At 31.9% G+C, this 21,455-nt stretch overlaps 3 protein-coding genes across 4 annotated transcripts; 1 reads left to right on the top strand and 2 right to left on the bottom strand.

Annotated features, from left to right (window-relative positions):
* LOC105166646 (GDSL esterase/lipase At5g33370) lies at positions 6,375-11,148 on the top strand. Its single transcript, XM_011086085.2, has 5 exons — positions 6,375-6,670; positions 7,433-7,563; positions 7,975-8,217; positions 9,534-9,786; positions 10,642-11,148. Exons 1-5 carry the CDS (start codon positions 6,466-6,468, stop codon positions 10,872-10,874), a joined length of 1,065 nt encoding a protein of 354 aa, XP_011084387.1. The 5' UTR covers positions 6,375-6,465; the 3' UTR covers positions 10,875-11,148.
* Positions 13,219-14,873, bottom strand: LOC105166562 (very-long-chain enoyl-CoA reductase-like). 2 transcript variants are annotated; one of them, XM_020695305.1, is made up of 3 exons: positions 14,480-14,873; positions 13,653-13,925; positions 13,219-13,558 (listed from the first exon to the last, which is right to left on the bottom strand). In XM_020695305.1, the coding sequence occupies exons 1-3, from the start codon at positions 14,801-14,803 to the stop codon at positions 13,409-13,411; spliced, it is 747 nt and encodes a 248-aa protein (XP_020550964.1). In that variant the 5' UTR covers positions 14,804-14,873; the 3' UTR covers positions 13,219-13,408. The 2 variants fall into 2 exon arrangements, with proteins under 2 accessions (XP_020550964.1, XP_011084256.1); XM_011085954.2 differs by having other exon boundaries at positions 13,219-13,925; positions 14,480-14,871.
* On the bottom strand, positions 16,738-21,449 carry LOC105166561 (very-long-chain enoyl-CoA reductase-like). The gene is made up of 2 exons (XM_011085953.2): positions 21,045-21,449; positions 16,738-17,591 (listed from the first exon to the last, which is right to left on the bottom strand). The coding sequence occupies exons 1-2, from the start codon at positions 21,369-21,371 to the stop codon at positions 17,121-17,123; spliced, it is 798 nt and encodes a 265-aa protein (XP_011084255.1). The 5' UTR covers positions 21,372-21,449; the 3' UTR covers positions 16,738-17,120.

Raw genomic sequence — 21,455 nt, 5'->3', positions numbered from 1 at the left:
CCTCCCCAAATTAAATGCTATATATTGTGACTGCGCTCAACTTGAACGTGTTTTGATTTAAAAATAGAGATAATTATATTTACACCCCACATTTATTGCTTTTTTATACAAATCACCTACTTTTTATAAAATAACAAAAAACACCCCAGCAACCTTTAAAATCCAAAATACCTGTGTTGACATGTTCAAATTTTAATTTCAAATTTTATGCCCACCCTTATATAATTTCAAATTTTATGCCCACCCTCAAATATATACATATAAATATGTCCAATTATGTACATATTTATATATTAATATTGTATAAATATATATATACATATATGTATAATTTATTAATTTTAAACTCGATACTAATTCAAACAAACTCAAATAATAATATGTTCAACTCCATTCGACTAATTGACAGCCCTACTTGGGGATTAATTCGTATGAAAAAATAAATTTGAGTGAAGAATTAATGATTTTCAGAATGCAATAAGGATGGGAAAGTAACAATTATAATTTTATTATTGGCATTTATATGTTTGGTATATTAAGGACATATTATGTAAAATACTTTATAAAATTTTTAGATGAAGATATTATTTTCACATTTTCAACATAAAATAAGATAAAAAAATGGCAAAAATATGTGAAATGTGCTTAATAATAAGTGTGGACCCTTTTCCATTTCCCTCTTTGCTGCATGATTTCACGATTACGTACAACACACATGGTCTTACGTTAGAAATCTAATAGTAGTATAAAAATATAACATTCTCGTCTTTATAGTATCATTTCAAGCTATTTTTTAAATTATTGTGTCAATATTGTAAGATATCATAAATTATGTTACTAAAATTGTATTTTTCTCCATATTTAATGTATTTGGGACTTATTTGAATTTTTGGATAAGACCCAATCCACCCTTATCACTTATTTACATTAAAGGAATAAAATAATGTATAGATCAATATTTTAAATATTCAACAAAAAAGAATCAATAGTTTTTATATGTTTGTTGAATAGTAATGAAAATTACAAATTAAAAGAAACTAATAAACACTTCAACTACTTTATACGTAAAAGAATATTAAATAAAAATTTGATGTTAATTATAATATAATTTATTGGGTGTCTTTATATCGATAAATATTTAATCCATATTTACTGTAGTAAAAAAATCACTATCTAAATTGAGAAAATATATTAGAGTTATAATACACAATTAATAATCATTTAAAAATATAATAGATATCAGTACATATTTAATAATAGTGTATATATTGATATGTATTTATTATATATTTTAAAAAAAATAAATATGTGTTGAATGTTTATTTGCTATATTTGTTAGGTTCATTCTAATATCCTAGGGTAAGATGGTAATTATATAAAGAGACAATAGAAATGAGTATTGAAAATAATAATTGTTGTACTAAATTAATATTAATAGCGAAACTTGAATATCAATTAAATTATTTAAAATTACTTGAGTGCTGAAATGACACTAATGACAACACTCGACTAATAATATAAATTTTATTCTTAGAACAAATAATGAATAAAAAAAATTCATTGTGTCCGTAAGTGATATCAACAATGAAACTCGAATTAAAACAGCGTAGTGCGAGGATGAGGGAACGGAGAGGAGGAAGGGGGAAGCAACAACCGAGAGGAGCCTGGGGTCGTCGGCGGGTTGGGGGAGGGAGTTGGTGACGGCAGGGTGACAGTGGAGGCGGCGGCGGTAGCGGCAGTCCGGCAATTGGAAATCGAGGAAGGAATGGAATATTTTTAAATATATATGTATTAACATATAAAATTAAATATATATAAATAAAATAATATTTTTATTGATTAAAAATTATATTTAGATGCACATAGGGCGTGTGTAGTGCACCGCTGAGTTTAGGGGATATTTTGTTCTATTTCTAATAACACAGGATAGGAAATTACTGTTTTATTTTTCACATGAAGATAAATTACTCATTTTTTTAACATACAGGAATAAATTACATTTTATTTATATATATATACACTGAAGAATTTACTTGTTTATTTTTGTAGATTGAAAAAAAAGAAATTGATAACCACATCCACATGTATTAATGTATTGGCAATTCAGTTGCACAGAATTGATGCTGTCTGTGAGTTGTTGGTGTTGTTGTGTTTCATTTATGTTTTTCACATGGCCTTCATTTTAGCTATTTTCCCATCACTCTCTCCTCAGGAAAAAACAACTCAATTGACATCTTATCACAAAAAAATAAAAAAAATTAAATTATTCTCTATATTATAATGATTGCGATTTAAAACTAAAAATTATGATAAATTCATACTATCAACCAAAATAGAATAAAGTCGATACAAAAAATTAAATTTTAACCATTGATAATGTTCAATTGCCATGGTTTTAAACTTTTAACTATAGCCAAAACATCTGGTATAATTTTTAACTGTGGCTAATATTTCGACATTATTTATAAAAATAACGATTAATAGTCATAATTGATTAGTATTTTTCACATTTTTTATTTTTAATCATAATAATTAGTTATTACCAAAATTAATATAACTTCTTACTGAATCATTACAGTACATTATATAAATGAGTTTCGCAGTTGTTGGTGAAAAGTTGTAGCAATGTTGCGACAAAAGTGGTCCGTAGTAAATTTTGACATAAATTTGCAACAAAATTTTGGTTTCTACCGGGTTTTGCGACGAGGGACGTTGAATGTCGCTTATCATCGTGAATTTATTGAAAAATTTGTGACTGGCTTCTTTATTGCAAACTGTCTAGTGCGATAATATATAAGTTAAATACAATTTATCTTCATGTGAATTTGAAAAGTTTAAGAAATTTTCTATAAAAAAAAGAAAATACAAAAAATTCCATGATATTTAAGGATTATGCACAAGACTACCATGGAACCTCAAGTTTAAGGATTAATTACTGTGTCACTGTAATAAAAAAAGTGAATTGAATAAAATCGGTAAGGCCTAACGAGGATTGCATATGACATTTCTTGCGGGCTATTAAATGAACTTGATATCTCCTCACCAAACACTATTAAAGTGCGCAGACGTCATATACTATTGTCTATACAAATGACGATTATCATATAAATATATCATTTAGTGCAAGTCATGGCGACAACGCCCCAATGTAACTGATTTTATGACTTGGAACCGTATTAGGCCATATTGTAGAGATCGATTCCATGATCGAGACTCGTGTCCGTAGCATTTATAGTATAAGGGTTTCAAAACCATAATTTCTTGTACTAATTGTGATGCAAAACAAAAGTATTTTGATGGCAAGACAATTATACTGAATGATGATTTAGACAAATATTGCCTGTGGTTGTCCGAAGTGACGGGGAAGATATCATTGCATTCATTTATAAAAATATTTGTCACATTGCTAAGTTTTTGAACAGACACTAACAGGAGAGATTGGGTAGATATGGTGGAAGCTGAGATAGTCATAAATTTTGGGCAGTGAGGGTTGGACAGAGATGATTATTGGCTTTGGTTTTTTGGAGGTATTAATTTTGGTGGGTTCGACCGGGTTTGGGCTTTTATGATTGGGACCCAATTGGGTTCGGGATGGGGTATGAATTTTGTACCGGACTCGCCCTGGACCCCTTCCGTCCCGCTCCTGATTTTATATATTTTTTATTATTTGTAAGTCATATGTAATGCATTAAAAACAAAAAAATTATAGTATTATATTTAAATCCTTAAACAACTTTGCATATATCCAACTTTATATAAGAAATACAAAAAATAAAAAAAATAGTTAATGGGAAAACTAATAATTTAGATTAATGTATGCTAAGTTATTTAAATTTAAACTGATATTATTTATTTAGTTGAACATATTCTTGCATTATATAATTCATTGAAGATCGTAAAATGATATTATTTGATGAAAAAAATTAATAATTTAGATGAAGGATTAGACCAACACAAATATGACGACTATAAATTATTAACATAGATGATTAATGTTTGATCTTGCTCGAAATAAGCGACTACAACTAGTAGATCAAATTCGGCCATGTACCCTCCCAAGATCGAGTGATTGGGTCCTGAGGATTAAAACACGAACTTGAGGCTCATCGGGTGCGTCCCCGACAACGACCTTCCGACGCTCAAGTTAGGGTTGATCGAGGTAAAAATATGCGAACTAAAGATTGTAGGTCGAAAATATTAAGTAACATCTACCTCAATAAATGATACGTCAGGGTATTTATAGCTCCAAGTGTATATTGTGGTTTGGTCCATGTGTCACCATCAGGTTAGCGACGTTTTCGATCGGACGGCTCTTATGAAGTCGGGTCTTCGGCTATTGAGGCGGGTTTTTTCGACCCGCTTTTAATAGGACGCGGATCCTGAATTAGTGAATGACGGAAATACCCTTCATTAAGGGTATTTTTGGTAAATTGGGATCTCCCCATCAATGTTGTATTTATATTGACCAACACAAATACAATGACTATAAATTATTAATTTCTCTACTCATGCATGTGATACTGATTATTTCTTTGTTGCAGTTTTATCCGCAACTTTTGTCACAAATATTCTTTGTGATGATCATTTTTACACAATAATTATCACTATTAGAACTATGAAATTTATTATGGTCACTACAAGAAAATAGCTCAACTACGAAAAATTTGATGCTAAAATTAGCGTCGAGCTAATTAGCAAGTAAAATTTTCATTACTAATCTACACTATTTGATATATATTCTAGACAATTCGTCACTAAATTCATTGGCAAGTAAATTTTCGTTGCTAAATATTAGCAAGTAAATTCTTACATTAAATAATGTGATTTAGTAACAAGAATTTTACTTATTAATTACCTCGATGTTATTTTTTTTCCATTTGCTATCAAGTTATTTTTCTTGTAGTGGGTAATAAACTAAAACTTTTTATCGCTAAATATAAACTAAAACTTTTTTTTTCTGTAATCTTCTGTTTTTTCTTTTCTTTTTGTAGTGGTGTTCAGTTTTGGGTTGGGGATTTCTGGGTTCCGGTGACTTTGTATTTTTTTCTTTTTTTCAGGGTGGGGTGGGGTAGGGTAGGGTACGTAAAAGAGGAAAGAAAAGAAAAATAATTACTGAAAAATTAAAATTAATTTAATATTTTTTTCTTATTTTATTTTCACTCTTACTTGAATCTTATAATTATTTGAGTTAGACATATATTTATATTTATAGGACTCGAACTTATATTTCTTCTAGTGTCGTGATCTCTTTTTTTTGTTACAAAAAATATAAATTTTATTAAATAAATGGTAGTATATCGGTACAATACAACATGAAAGGCTAGGCAGTCACCTCGACAGATTAAAGGATCCACCATAAATAAAAAAATAAATAAAAAATAATAAAAGGAGGTAAATCAACACTAATATCCGTTGTGGTCGTGATCTCTCTTTCACATAAACAAGGCGGCACCATTAGGCACTTGATTGTCCCACCAATATCACCAACATTCGCATCAACCAACATTTTCATCAAAAAGCTCAACCACTTTAACTAAAAACATAAAATAAGCAGTCCGTACGTACTATTCTCTTACAATCTTTCAATAATGTAATATAAGGCAATTCTCGTTTATACGCCTCACTCGTACCGCAACAAACCACTAATATATAGCTAGGTGTTGCTGTAATTAACAAGAAAATCATATTTTTGGTCCCGTATGTTGGTGTTTTTTTTTTTTAATTTAGTTCAATTTATTGCTATTTTCTTTTTACATTGTATCACATAAATTGAAAATTTTCTCAATTTTAGTTTTTAGGTTAATTCATCTAATAATTAACAGAAAATGTACGAAGATGCACGTGAGACTGCTAACGGCTCCATTAGTTATTGGACATGAGGATTAAAATTGAGAAAATTTTCAATTTACGAGATGCAAATGTGAGAAAACTGTAACAAATAAAACTAAATTGGAAAAACCCTGATATATACGATAAAAAACGCAACTTTTTCCCATGTAATTATACCACAAGTATAAGTAACTTAAACTCATACTTAGGAGAGAATATATATATATATATATATATATGTATACGTACTTGGGTATAATTAATTATCCTAGAAAAATAATACAACAGCACACGAAAACTTGACCAACCACCTCAGTTATTGCAGTGAGTAAGTACCACAATAGCAATTTAATGTAGGCATTGGCAATGTGCATGCTTTTGTTCTGATGCTCATTGAACAATCCGACCTGCCACACAACTGTCCAATTCAATACAAAAGAGCTACCATCCTACCTTGCTTTGCTGTGCTTTTATTGCCTACATTAAATTCCTAGCCAGCCTACACCCCTTTGCTGCAACTATAACATATGCATGCATGCCTGTCTCCTCAATCCTCATCTTTCTATATATACATATACATGTGTGTGTGAGTGTGTAAATTGCCTTCATCAATATCTTTATTGCAGTGCCCCTCCAATGGCTACCCTTGGCAGCATTCTTCTGGTCCTCCTTTCGGCTACATTGCTCGTGGCCACGCACGTTGACTCCCTTGTCGACAGTGGCAACAACAACTACTTGGCTACCACTGCTCGTGCTGACGCCCCACCCTATGGCATTGACTACCCGACTCGTAGGGCGACAGGGCGCTTCTCCAATGGCCTTAACATCCCAGATCTGATCAGTTGAGTTTTGAATATACATCACACTTTTTTTAATTCTTGGGGACCTAATTTATGGATGCTTACTCTTTACATAGACCAAAATGTTTTTTTTTTAGTATGATAAAATGAAGGCAGAATTTTTTTTATACCACAATTATGACGTGTCGCTTTTAGTGCTATAAAACTCATTCGCACTTTTAGTTCCAGAAAATCACGTGTGTTGTGATTTTGCGACTAAAAAGGCGTTGTTTGGGATTAAAAAGTCCCAAAATCACACTTTTGGAACTAAAAATACATAATTTTGAGTTTTATGCGACTAAAAGTATCATACACACATTGCATTCACATCCTACGACTTAATTTCTTTTCTAATTTTGATTTCCTTATTTTTTAACTTATCATATTGCATTTCAGAATTATAAAAAATTTGAAATTTAAGTTCCAAGTATAAATTTGTTAAATTCTAATGGAAAAAACACGAGCTCCAAATCTTGAGGAGAATTTAATTAGGTTATTTTTATCAGAAATTTAACAAAATTAAGGCTCAGGGCTAAAATTAAAAATTTGATTTATGAGACGCAATGTGGTAAGTTAAAAAATAATAGGACCAAAATTACAGAAAAGCTGAGCTCGTGGGACGGAAAATATACTTTTCCCAGTCAGTACTACTACTACATCTGCTGGCTATTGTAACATGACTTATATTCTGCAATTATACTGTACATATGACTTCACCTTTTATGGTCCAAGTGTGGGGGTGTGATGGTTAGCTTGGTTTGCAGGTGAGAGCATTGGTGGGAGCGAATCACCTCTGCCGTACTTGAGCCCGGCGCTCAACGGTCCAAGACTGCTGGTCGGCGCCAACTTTGCTTCCGCTGGGGTCGGAATTCTCAACGACACCGGAGTTCAGTTTGTAAGTCCAGTCCCCAGCTAGCGGCAATAAAAAAATAATATTACCGACAAGATATCGATTTATAAATATAGATAATTTTAAACTTGTGATGGAACGTATATCATTAAATGGCGATAAATTTTAATTCTGTCACAGTATAATTTTAAAAAACTTACGAGCGAAAAGAATTGCATGTAATTACAGGACAAGACTAAACTTGCATACACGACATTCATTACTATTAAAATAAAATAAAGAAAAGCTAATATAGTGACAAAAAATCAAAAAATTCCGAATGATTTTTCCTAATCTTACGAATTGATTTTAATTTTATGTTAATATAAGATCTGCATAAATGAGAAGAAAATTGAACTCATTTTTGGAGTTAGATGAGTAATAAAATGGTAGGTAATATACATAAATGTTTTGCAGGTGAACATAATCAGAATAGGGCAACAACTGCAGTATTTCGAGCAGTATCAGCAAAGAGTGAGTGGTCTAATAGGAGCCGAGGAGGCACAAAGGCTGGTGAATCAAGCACTGGTTCTCATCACTCTCGGCGGCAATGACTTTGTCAACAACTACTATTTGGTGCCCTTCTCTGCCAGATCTCGCCAGTTTGCTCTTCCTGACTACGTCCCCTTTCTCATCTCCGAGTACCGCAATATTTTGCTGGTAATCTTCTTCCTCATAAATTCTTATATAACTGTCCTACCTGTTTCCAGTCATGAGCTTATAAGATCTTGAAAAAATAATTATAATATTTGAATTTGTTTTCTGAGTGTTTTGTGGAGATAGAAAGAGAAAAACAAAAATAAATAAGTGTGTGTTAGAGATAGTATGTATGTTTGGATTTATTTTTGGAAATAATTTAAAATAAGTATTGTATGTTTAATGTTGTGTTTTGGGAGACAAAAATTACTATTCATTGTCAAATCATATTTTTTTTATATATATTTATGTGTATGTATGTATTTATGCTAAAACAGCTAAAAACACCTAAATAAGGTGTTTTTGAATGCTGTCAAATATTGTGTATGTTTTTGACTCGTCTTGAAGATAACTTGAAATGAAAACAAACATAGTGAATATTTTACGACATGTTTTCAAAAGGAAAAATTGTATTTTACGTCCCATAACATCGTATGATCTCCAAAACTATATAATAAAACATATACATGAAACTATAAGATGCTTTAAAGTAAATCATTAATTAGTTCAAATCTCACCGACGTAAAATGTACTATGAGTTTTTCTTTAGTTTAATAATAGTGGTTGGTTAATCATCGTATTATTACTTATTTTGATAACTGGTACATATGTTAATTGTTATAATTATTAATAATTATAAGTAATTAGAGTTGAGGGGAAAATGAAGCAATGTAAGAGTTGATGAGAGGTAATAACTGTGGAGGGAAAACCTCACATGCCTTCAGATGCAGCAGGGTTTTGTTGTTTGTTCTTACAAGCAGCATTCATTGTAGGAAATAAGCATAAATGTAAGAACTGCGGGTCATCCATGTGAGTGAGTTCTCACATCACCATCAGTTGGTCCTTTAAAGGATTTGGTCCACTGCTCACCCTTAGTTTTTTAAGAGGGTGTTTGGCCAAATTTATTTAGAAAAATTTATAAGTTTATATATTTTATAGAATATTATTTGAATTTATAAAATATTGATTTTTTTAAAATAATAAGTTATTTAAATATTTGTATATAATAAAATTATGTAGCTAATAGAACATTTATAACGATATTTTTTAATAATTATGATCAAGATTTAAGGAGTTTGTAAGAATTATTTTCAGTTGATATATATGTTTAATGTTGATAATTTGTCATTAATATTATTTTCGTTGTAGTGTTGATTATGATTCGTACCTTTTTCTTTTATACGTGCGTATCGTTAATTTTGGATTAATTTATTATGTTGTCCGTACCAACAACAACAACAATAATGATAATAATACTGATCATATGTGGGCACGGACAGAGACTTTATCAACTGGGAGCTCGGAGAGTACTGGTGACAGGAACAGGGCCGCTAGGGTGCGTACCAGCAGAATTAGCCATGCGGGGCAGAAACGGCCAATGCTCGACTGAACTCCAGCAAGCTGCTGCCCTTTTTAACCCACAACTCACACAGATGCTGCTCGCCCTCAACGAGCAGTTGGGTGACAACGTCTTCATTGCAGCTAATACACAACTAACGCATTATGATTTCATCAGCAACCCTCAAGCATTCGGTGCATATATCTTAACTCTCTACGTCCCTTTTCAATATTATTGTCTCACGTGCAACTCAAATCATACAAGCGTAGGTGAAACGTCAAGACAGTTTAAATTTTTAAATGAAATAGATTCGCAGAAACATAAAATACATATTTCATCTTAAACTGCAAAATAAAGTAGGCGATGAACAAAAATATATATTTTATAGTAGTTAATTATGTTTTCCTCGAAACGTCATTTATAAATTTATACTTGTTATTTCTTTTCGAGAGCATGTTCTAAAATAAATTAAATAAACATGAAGCCTAAATTTTTATATACCAATAAGTTAGGAAACTTTCTAATTTTAGTTTTGTAAGTATGAGAGGGTAGCAATTTAAATCCTATATGAATAAATTTTCTATTAGGTCCTGAATGTGCAAAATTTAAAATTATAGAATAAATCGTCAAAATGGATCCACACAGGATTAAAATTGCCACCACTAGAAAAATTACTATTGCCTACAATATTAATAGCAAAAACTGAAAATAGTTGTAAATAACTATAATCAACTACAATTAAATAAATTCGATGTAAAAAACTAGTTTTTTCATCATGAAACAATTACTTGCCAAGTTATAAGTACTATGGTAAAAATATTTGTTATGACTTTTAGCCATGATAAATGTTTTAGCCACCTTCTCAAAAACTACAGCCAATAATTGTTGCATGACCATTATCAATAACTATTGATACGACTATTTATTATTAACCATCACAATAAGTCATGGTTAAACGTTATATTTTTTTATAGTGCACCCCCACTAAAATCGAAAATTTCCCCCTTGAATTACATTTAAATTGACTGAAAATATGAGGGATTGGGCAGGATTTGTGACGTCGAAGGTAGCATGCTGCGGACAAGGACCTTTCAATGGCCTGGGACTGTGCACACAGCTCTCCAACTTGTGCCCCAACAGAGACGTTTACGCCTTCTGGGATCCATTCCATCCATCTGAAAGGGCCAACAGACTCATTGTTCAGCAAATCATGACTGGCTCCATAGAGTACATGAACCCCATGAATCTCAGCACCATTCTGGCCTTGGATTCTCGGACATAACAAACATCCTTAATTTCATCTACCTCATGCAATGATTTTGGTTGATCTCAAGATTAAGCTAAGCTAGCCATTGGATAATTAAGGTTCATATGCTTGTGTGTGTGTGTTCTTTAAGAGTTTAAGTTTGTAGAGTTTTGTTGAATGGTTAATGTACTAATGAATTATGAAATGATGATACATTGTTTACCAGAGTTATTGTTTCCGAGGAACACGTTGAAGAGTTTGTGATGTATTCATTATTGTTGAAATAATATGGTCAATTAAATTTTAGCTAGTCGCGAGCGATATTTAATTTTAGATGGACGCTATAAATTTTTTATAATTTTTTTTAAAAGCATAATGAATTTGTTTACCGTATTTAGATCTTCGTATGTAGCCCTTGTCGTTAAAGTTTGGTGAAATATGGATGATGTCTATGCCATGTCAAGGAATATAAGAGAGATTTAAAAATGATGTGTAATAATTCCCTCGCCCCTAAAATACTAGGTCAAGTTAGAGATGGAAGCGTGCCCAATACAGACTCGAAGAACGAGTACTTAGCCTTGAGTACTCGGGCGAGCACACTGTCCGGCCTCGTGATTTATTGTCATCCTTGCTTGGCCAACAAAGACACTTCCAGCCTACCCAATGAGTGCACACCTCTCCTTTGCTATTCCACCAAAAATCAGCTATCATCTTCTCAATGTCATGTAGAAAATAATCAGGCAGCTGAAAACAGGACATGAGATAGGTGGAGACTGCTTGTAATACCGCTTTGATTAAAACCCCTCTCCCTGCTTGTGAGAGAACTCAGTATTCCATCCTCCGATTCCGCACCCATTCTTTCACCTATTGAAACAACTCCGCTCGTGACCTTCCTGCAATGATCGGGAGCCCCAAGTATTTATCATGCTTCGATATGAACTGCACTCCTAAAATGTCCACCAACCTCTGCCTTTCCTGCTCGCCCATATTACAACTCACCATCATGCTAGACTTCTCCAAGTTAATTACTAGCCCCGATGCCCACCCGTAATCCTCCAGTACTCGCTTAATTGCGTCCATCGCCTCTTCCTTTGCATGGAGAAAGTATCGTGTCATTTGCAAACAAAAGATGAGATATTTGGAGAGAATGCCGACTAATAGCAATTCCTTGAATGTCTCCCCTCCTTTTCGCTGCCTGCAACATGGAACTGAATACTTGTGCAACAAACAAAGAAAGATATGGGGACAAGGGATTCCCCTTACATATACCCCATTGCGGCAAAAAAATACCCAAATTGAGAACCATCTAACATGAGTGAATAAGACACTGACGTATCTAGGCTCATAATAATACTCACAAATTGCTCGTGTATACCTAGTCTAATTAGTGTAGATCTCAGAAAGTTTCATTCAACTCAATCATACAGTTTACTCATATTCAGTTTAAGAGCAAAAAGTATCCCTCCCTACTGCATGTATTATTTTTGATAAAATGATTAATTTCGAAAGCAACAAGAACATTATCAATAATAACCAGGATAAAAGCCCGTTAGGCCCGGGACAATGCTTTATACATTGAATTTCACCTTCAGCAATGATGTCTTGGGTATTAAATGTGTGACAACTCATGACTAGTCCTCACAGCGAAAGTCAGAAACCCTAAATGCCACTATGAAGTCATAAGACCAGTGCTCTCAGAATCATATTGAATTAAGGCCGTTCTATTACTATTGCAAGTTCGCGACACCTTAGTTTAGAGGTAGTTAAAATTGAATGTTTTTATATTCATGATTCAGGTTTGAATTCCTGTCAAAAAAATTTATTAAGGTGAACATACATTCGAATTTATATGTCGATTTTACATGATTAAGCATCGACTCTTCACGACAATATATTGTTTAGCTAGAGAGATGCTGGCCAACATACATAACGCAGGCATAATTCTATCTAGTGGGTCTGTGTGGAGTGTCATCCACGTTTTCCCACTTTATCTAAAATAATAAATAAATAAACAAAGTAATGCAACACACAATTTATTGATCATTCAATTATGAGGGACTGAATGCATCATGAATATTATATATATATATATATTCTATAATTTTTTTAGTATCATATATTAAAATTTTAAAGGATTTTTGACATTTGAAAATCTAAAATATCATCGACACCACAAGAAAAGATAATACTAATGACAAAATATCTAGCTATTTTTTTTTTGGTTTTTAAGTATGGGTAAAAGGTTTTGTAGCTGGTTCTGAAGCCCACAATTCCATAATGTCGCATATTAAATAAGGTGTGTGTGTGTATATATATATGTATAGTCTACGACTGAATGATTATGAGGTCCCAAGATCAATGAACAAACAACAACAAAGAATTACAATGTAGACTCACAGATTACTTTTTAACAACTGAGAACGACAAAATCAGTTCAAATTATCTTGTGTGCAATCAAGAAGGAGAACAGGCACACAATGAACACCACCACAGTCAACATTTCTGCCAAATGTACAAAACTTTTCTCCCTTGGGCAAAAGAAAGAACAAGGGACAAAATGCAGTTGACACTCACAAAAGTATCTGATTTTCATCACAACAATCAACTGGTAAGCATCTAAAAAACATAGGGGATGAGAGCCTTAACGTTCTTAGGGAAATCCTCGAACTTGGAAAGGTACCAGTTTCTGGTGGCGTAGCTCCTAGCAAGTAAAACTGCAGCTGATCCAATGGCGCACAGGTAGGAAAACAGTGTCTGGGAGATAAATGAGATTCCTATAAAAGAAAGGATTTCAAAGAGATAATGCGGGCATACCACCAGACTGAAAAGACCTCCTCTTGGAATCGTGTAGCCCTTATTGCTCGTGTCCCTCAGCTTAGACAGCAGGTAATGGTGGTAAAAGTTGCCGACAGTTCCCACTACAAACACTAAAAGACCAACATACTTGAGATCAACCCAAGGCTCTGGGAATCCTTGAACGCGGTGCTGAATATAAATCATGCTAGCAGCAGATGTTAGGTAGGTAGATGAGATAAAAAGTGCAGTGTTGAGAACCATATGGCCACTGAATTTGTGAAGGAATAAAACCTGAAAAACAGAAGAGTACTCAAAGAATTAGATTGTTTTCAATTTGCATTTCAAGAATTAGGAGCTAACCTAAGAATGGACTATTCATCCCAACTATACCAATCACCACATCGCTCTGCCTATCTTAACCCAAATTGGTACTATTCATCCCATAAGAATGGACTATTACAACTTTGGTCCCGCGCTTTATGCAATTTTTTGCCTTAGGTCCGTAGAAAATAAATGAATTCAAAATGAACCTTTGTTAATTAGTTGGTCATAATATCATTTCAGTTTTCTCTCAAAGAAAAAAGAATAACCAGCAAAGACGAAAAAAATTGAAGACCAACAACCAACCCAAAATTGACTTTAATTATCTCAAGAAGATGATAACATTTGTTGCTCCCTTTGAGTCAAAAGTTATTGCCGCATTTACTTACACTTTTGGTCCTTATACTTAAGAATTTTAGCATCTTAAGAATTCTTTAAACATATATTTTGAAAAACTTTTAAGCTCAACCAAACACGATCGGTGATGAATTAGAGAGGGAGAGAGATGCATGTATAATAAATACCTCAAGCTCCCTCTTGAGGAAATGAAGGGTGATAGCTGATTTCAGCATCAGAAACCTAATCCCACCATCATCCGAGAACACCCAAAACGAAGAAACGCCGGCGAGAAGCGATGGGGTGTACGCCAACAGCATTCCAACTTTACTCGGAAGAGTTTGTGTAGGTTTGTTGGAAGCCGAGTTCCAGAATTTGGAGTAGCGGAGATGCTTCCCGATTGCTTCTGAGATCGCCAGATAGCATGCACCCAACAGTGTCAACCCGTATAAGGCTTTGGTGTAGATCGACGAGGGTTCTTGGTATATCCAACTTTCCAGCATTTTCGCCATCAGCTCTCAGCTGGTGAAGAGAGAGAAAGTAGTGTGGTCAAATCTGGAGATATATATCAAGAACTTGATATTTCGCATGTCATATATAATAAGAGAGACTTATGAGTTTGCAGTTGGAAATATTCTTGCTCGAATTAGATTTTATTCGAACTAAACCAATTATAGAGTAAGTATATCATATTTATTATATAATTAATTATTTTTCGTGATCTATATACTAATAATATGATAAAAATATTATTCTTAATGGAGGAGGATGGGCATACGAACTTTACGGGTAGATTATTGTCTCGTAAGTCTGTTTTAGAAAATTATAATTTTAGTTCTGTAATTTAAAAAAATGGTATTTTTAATCATATTTTTAAAAACAATTTGTAATTAGTCTTACAATTTTAGTTATTTTTCGTCCAATTTAACTGAAAATTGCAATTCTATTTTAAATAAATTCATGCAGGACTAAAAATGTCAATTTTCTCAAATTAGTGGACTAAAAATGTCAATACTTCTAAGTTACAATACTAAAATTATAATTTAATTGGTTCATGTGCAAGTTACATGCAATTTTTCGATCAAATTAATTAAAAAAATGAAAATGATCAAAATTTTAAAATTCTAAAATTAAATTACGAAAAATAATTTATGAAAAATAAAAAATAACAACCTCATAAATTACATGACTAAAATTATATTTTTCCGGATGATTTCATATACATATATGTACATGATATACCATTTGGTTGCGTAGTAATGATGTGGCATTGAAATTAGATTAATCGAATGGGGTAACGTGCATCAGGATATTGTTTGGCGTGAATCTCTAAGAATACGAGTCAACATTAATTAATTAAGGGATCATTCACAACTTCTGTGCATTCTTTAAAAAATGAATTAATTCAAGTAGTTGACTAATTCATACATTGACTAACTTATAGAGTTAAATTAAGGGATAATTATATTTTTCTCCTTCAAAATTTGATATGATTATACATAAATTATTTATTTCGACTAGCAAATAAGTTCATCCATTAGTTAAAATTCATTGAATTTGCTGATGTTAATGAAAAATAAAAAAAAATTATTTTTAACCCCAATTGATTTATTACTGACTTATTGCAAGTCAAATAAATTTTTTATGACCAAATTACCCTCATACATCTTCACGCATTAATGCATGTGGGGAGGTATACCTTCACCTTTATAAAAGTAGTTGAGTTTGAAAAAAATTGCCTGACCTACAATAAGTTAATTGAGGGTAAATAGTAATTTTTATTTATTTATTTATTTTTTGTTAATATAAGCAAATTCGGTTAATTTGATCAAACGGATGGACTTATTTGTCACACGAAAACAAATCTCAAGGGTGCTAAATATTATTTTTTAAATTACAGAGAGTTTACGTGTAATTGCACCAAACCTCAAGAGGAGTGTAGTTATCCCTTAAATTAATTAATCGTACAATTAAATAATTAGATTGTTTAATTGAGTTTTGACTAACAATGCCAATCTCATGGATAATGTATGTTAATTAATGAGTCATGTTATGCACGAAAATTTATATAAGTTTTATATTATTATCATAAATTCGAATACATAATAATATGCCATATTTTAATACTATCTATATTGATACAAAACTCAGTATTGATTCTTCATTAAATTTATTTACAGAATATTTTGAAAATAATAATAGAATATTATAATGTTTTTACACATTAAGAAAAATTATTTTATGAGTTTCACATACAATATATATGTTTTCTTATTCAATTAATATATTTTTAGTAACATAAAAATATTATGATTAAAATAAATTATGTTAAAGAAATTATCATATTGCCTTGTCATATAAATTATGATTCTTTAATAAACGAATATTTCTGTACTCATGTATATATATATATATATATATGTATAATGATGGTTACAATGTCTCAAGATCAAGATCGGTGAACTACAAACATCAACAAAGAATTACACTGTAGACTCACAAATTATTTCCAACAATTGAGAACAACAAAGTCAGCTTCAAACTATCTTCAGTCCAACTGTATTTGTAGAATGAAGAATGAGATCAGAGGCACAAAATCAACAACACCACACTCAAAAAACTCCGGCCGGAGAAGAAGTTCTAGGCGGGATTACACAGTTGACGACGTTTCAGAAGCAGAAGCTGCACACAGTAAATTTCTTTTCTAAAACAATCAGGGATCGCAGTGCCAGTTTATTTAATTTTTACTTTTATAGAGGGGCAAAATGCAATCGACACTCAACAAACTATCTGATTTTTCATCACAACAATCACCTCGGGTGTAAGCATCTAAAAAACATATGGGATCAGAGCTTTAACGTTCTTAGGGAAATCCTCAAACTTGGAATGGTACCAGTTTCTGGTGGCACTGCTCCTAGCAAGTAGATATGCAGCTGATCCAGCGGTGCACAGATACGAAAACAATGTCTGGGAGATCAATGAGAATCCTATAAAAGTAAGGATTTCAAAGAGATAATGCGGGCACACCACCAGACTGAAAAGACCTCCTCTTGGAATCGTGTAGCCCTTATCGTTCTTGTCCCTCAGCTTAGAAAGCAGGTAATGGTGGTAAAAGTTGCCGACAATTCCCACCAGAAACACTAAAATGCCAAGATACTTGAGATCAACAGAAGGCTCTGGAAATCCTTGAACGCGGTGCTGAATATAAATCATGCTAGCAGCAGATGTTAAGTAGGTCGATGAGATGATAAGTGCAGTGTTGAGAACCATATAGCCGCTGAATTTGTGAAGGAATAAAACCTGCAAAAGATAACAGACAGAGTATTAAATTGTTTTCAACTTGCATTTCAATCAACTTCCTCAGGATATTGAAGAAAGTATAAATATTAAGTTATTTTTTCAAACATCCAACTTCATTTTTTTTCCTGCCCAACTTTCACTACAACTAAACTTGCAACTTTATAACTTATTCTCACCGCAAAAGTATAAGCTATGCAAACACCCTCTAATAGTTGTAACCTAACTCTCCAGTAGGGTGCCCCATGGAGGCTTTATTAAGCTGAACTAGACCTCCTTCCAGAACCTGAGCCGTTCAGCCAGATAAGAACCTCGACATGTTCCCTTCAAGGTCATCACAACACACGCATTGATCACAAAAGCTGCCATATAAGGAAGATTCAAGCAACTGATTCCACAAGCATCTACTTCACATTTGTCCGCACTTTACCAGAACGATTCGATTTAAAAAATCTAGGATGCCTATAATAGCTGATATCTCACCAATGTGAATGTTACTATTTTGGCGGGGCATTTTCATCTTCCTAATGACAATTCATAAAGAGAACTACAGAATGGTATACAAATTCTGTGAACTTAAGGTAGTCATGATATCATTTGTCTACACGCATCAATGAACTGCAACAATGGAGAAATATCTTTACTTCACGGGGTAATTATACTTTACCCTGTTGTCGAACATCAATACAACAAACACAATCCCGCCAACGTTAATTGGAAAAGAAAAAAACAAAATAGGAACTACTTATACTAAAATCGCTAAAACCTATTATTTTCCAGCAAAGACGTATATTACACTATTTTTAAAAGTAATTCTTTTTCTTATAATCTATCATTAGATAATTTACCAAGGGTTAAATCACTTTATGTAGTCGTATGATAAAATAATTTGGAATTGATAGGACAAAAATGTCCTTCTCACTTGCCAACTACACTTTTTGTTTTACTCCCTAAAATATGTTTTATTAAAAAATTCCCCCAAAAATGTATAGATTTTTTATAAAATATGTAATACAAAAAATATTTACAAGCTTCATATATACAAGTATGTATTGCAAAGTAAATTATTTATGTTAAAAATACAAGCAAATATCTGTAAATACATAAATGCATATAATTTTATAATAAAAGGTAATATTATGTAACATAAACTCTTAGCCAATTACATGTACACATAATTTAAATATATTCATTACTCAAAAAATTATAAAATTTTATAGATTTGCATATATTGCAGTGTATATATACATATTCGATGTAATATTTTTAAATTGTACTGATAATTTATTTTTAGAAAAGTTTAATATATATAACAACACAAGTAAACATTATACAACTTCTTGAACATTTATGTAAAAAAAATAGAAGGATTGCAAATTTATAGAGTTTATACAGATTCTATACTCATTATAAAAAGGGTTAAATACATTTTGCACCCCTAAAGTATACCACACTAGTCTACTACCCCATAAACTAAAGAAACCTTCAAGTCCCCCCCCATCTTGTGATAATCCTTTGAAATAAAGGAAAATGGATAAAAATACCCTTAACTATTAATAATATGATATATTCACTTTAATGCCCTCTATAGTTAAATATATCAATCAATTCGACTTTAATTTTTATTCATTTATGATGTTAATAAATTAATATTGGATTAGCAAATATCGATAAGATCAATGTTAGTACTTTCAAATTAAAATAAATTTATAAATTTGTGTTTGTGCATTGCACGAGATATAATTTTAGTAACAAAAATATTACAAGTGGTCGAGTCTATTATTTTGGCACCCAAATGTTAAGTGAGGTAATTTGGGAGTTAATGAGGTATTTTTGTTTTTTCTTTTTCTTTCCATATAGTAATTCTATTTCACCCCTTGATCTAACCATAGGTCGAACACGTTAGGCCTGTCAATTAGTGTGCAATATCCAGATTCAAACCCAAACTAATTTTCATAGTTATGAGTCTTATGACCATATCCGTACCTAATATTTTTACATGAGTTGAACACATATCTATTGTAATATTTTTTTTAGATTTGGGCAAAACCTATACCCTAAAATTCTTGTGGGTAAAATTTAATATGCAAAAATGCATCTTTATTTGTTAATTTAAAATTAGAGAATTTATAAACTTTTGTTAATTATCAATACGACTATTTATACACTCAAATTTTAAAAAAATATTTTATACTCAATTAATTTATACAAATCTAGGATTAATTTATAAACATTGTAGTTGAATAAACTTTTTAAATTGATTGATATATTTAATAATAGAGGGTATTAATGTGAATATATCATATATCATATTATTAATAGTCAAGGGTATTTTTGTCAATTCTTATTTAATTTAAAGGATTATCCAAGGATTGGGGGTAAGTTCTTTTAATTTAGGGGGGTAATTGATGAGGGTAACATACTTTAGGGGTGAAAAATGTATTTAACCCTTATAAAAATCATAAATTTTGGATAGTATTTATTTTAAATAATTTTTTATAATAATTATAAACTGATATATTTTAGGGTGTGTAAATAATAAAAGCATTTTCATTGTAAAAAAATGAAAAATTACGATCTCCTCCCTTGAAATTTGGTGTAATTACACGTAAATTCTCTGTAGTTTAAAAAATCACATCTAGCAGGTTTGCTTCCATCTAACAAATAGGTCCCTGCGTTAGTCAAAATTCAATAAATTTCTTGATATTAACAAAAATCTAAATGAAAATCGAGATTTATCCTCGATTGACTTAATACCGACTTACTGCAGGTCAAACAAATCTTTTATAACTAAATTACCCTTATAACATTGAAAATATACCTCCTCACATGCATTAACGTGCGAAGATGTATAGGGGTAATTTTGTCATAAAAAGATTTATTTGACCTGTAATAATAAGTAATAAGTTAATCGGGGTTAACTATAAATTTTTATCCATTTATTTGTTAATATCATCAAATTCGGTGAATTTTGACTAATGGAGGAACTTATTTGTTAGACAGAATCAAACCTTAGGTACACTAGATGTAATTTTTCGAAATGCAGAGGGCCTGTGTGTAATACCCAATCTTAGGGGAGAGTAGTGTAATTATCCCTAAAAAAAATTAATTCATATCAAGAGGGAGCATTTATTATATTTTATAATTTAAGGGGGTTCAGGGTGCAAAATAAATCTAATTTTCTTTATCAATATTTCAATAAATTGAGCGTAACAAAGAAGCACGAAATTTGATCATAATTGATGTGATATAGAACCATGAAATAAGTCGAAATGAATTCATAGCCACAAATAAAATGCCCCTCAAACTCATTAACTCAAACTTGTTGACAGAAAATCAACCTCACAGACATCATTGGTTAAAAAAATCAAACTCAAAAGATAACATTTCACAAACAAAGCCAAATGGGGTTTCTCAGCAATTAATTAAAGAGAGGGAGAGATACATGTATAATACCTCAAGATCCCTCTTCAGAAAATGAATGGTGATAGCTGATTTCAGCATCAGAAACCTAATCCCACCATCATCATTCGGGAACACCCAAAACGAAGAAACGCCAGCAAGAAGGGATGGGGTGTACGCCAACAGCATTCCAACTTTACTCGGAAGCAAAATTTGTGTGTTGGAACCCGAGTTCCAGAATTTGGAGTACCCGAGATGCTTCCCAATAGCTTCTGAGATCCCCAAATAGCCGACAGCCAAAATGGTCAACCCGTAAAAGGCTTTGGTGTAGATTGATGAGGGTTCTTGGAATACGCAACTTTTGAGCATTTTCGGGAGCATCTCTCAGTCTCAGGCGCCGAAGAGAAAGAAAGCAGTGTGGTCGAAAACTTCAAAGTTGAAACTCTGGAGAAATTGTGAATTTGT

The sequence above is a fragment of the Sesamum indicum genome, linkage group LG7, assembly GCF_000512975.1.
Source record: "Sesamum indicum cultivar Zhongzhi No. 13 linkage group LG7, S_indicum_v1.0, whole genome shotgun sequence".
In the NCBI taxonomy this organism is placed as follows: domain Eukaryota; kingdom Viridiplantae; phylum Streptophyta; class Magnoliopsida; order Lamiales; family Pedaliaceae; genus Sesamum; species Sesamum indicum.
This window is presented reverse-complemented; position numbering and strand designations above follow the sequence as displayed.

Bases quoted from the DNA above. Each gene is read 5' to 3' on its own strand.
- LOC105166561 (XM_011085953.2), bottom strand. From the start codon at position 21,371: ATGCTCCCGAAAATGCTCAAAAGTTGCGTATTCCAAGAACCCTCATCA. The intron at 17,592-21,044 runs GTATTATACATG...TATCTTTTGCAG, and splicing joins TTCTGAAGAGGGATCTTGAG to GTTTTATTCCTTCACAAATT.
- LOC105166562 (XM_011085954.2), bottom strand. From the start codon at position 14,803: ATGGCGAAAATGCTGGAAAGTTGGATATACCAAGAACCCTCGTCGATC. The intron at 13,926-14,479 runs GTATTTATTATA...TCTGTTTTTCAG, and splicing joins TCCTCAAGAGGGAGCTTGAG to GTTTTATTCCTTCACAAATT.
- LOC105166646 (XM_011086085.2), top strand. From the start codon at position 6,466: ATGGCTACCCTTGGCAGCATTCTTCTGGTCCTCCTTTCGGCTACATTG. The intron at 6,671-7,432 runs GTTGAGTTTTGA...CTTGGTTTGCAG, and splicing joins TAACATCCCAGATCTGATCA to GTGAGAGCATTGGTGGGAGC. The intron at 8,218-9,533 runs GTAATCTTCTTC...GGGCACGGACAG, and splicing joins AGTACCGCAATATTTTGCTG to AGACTTTATCAACTGGGAGC.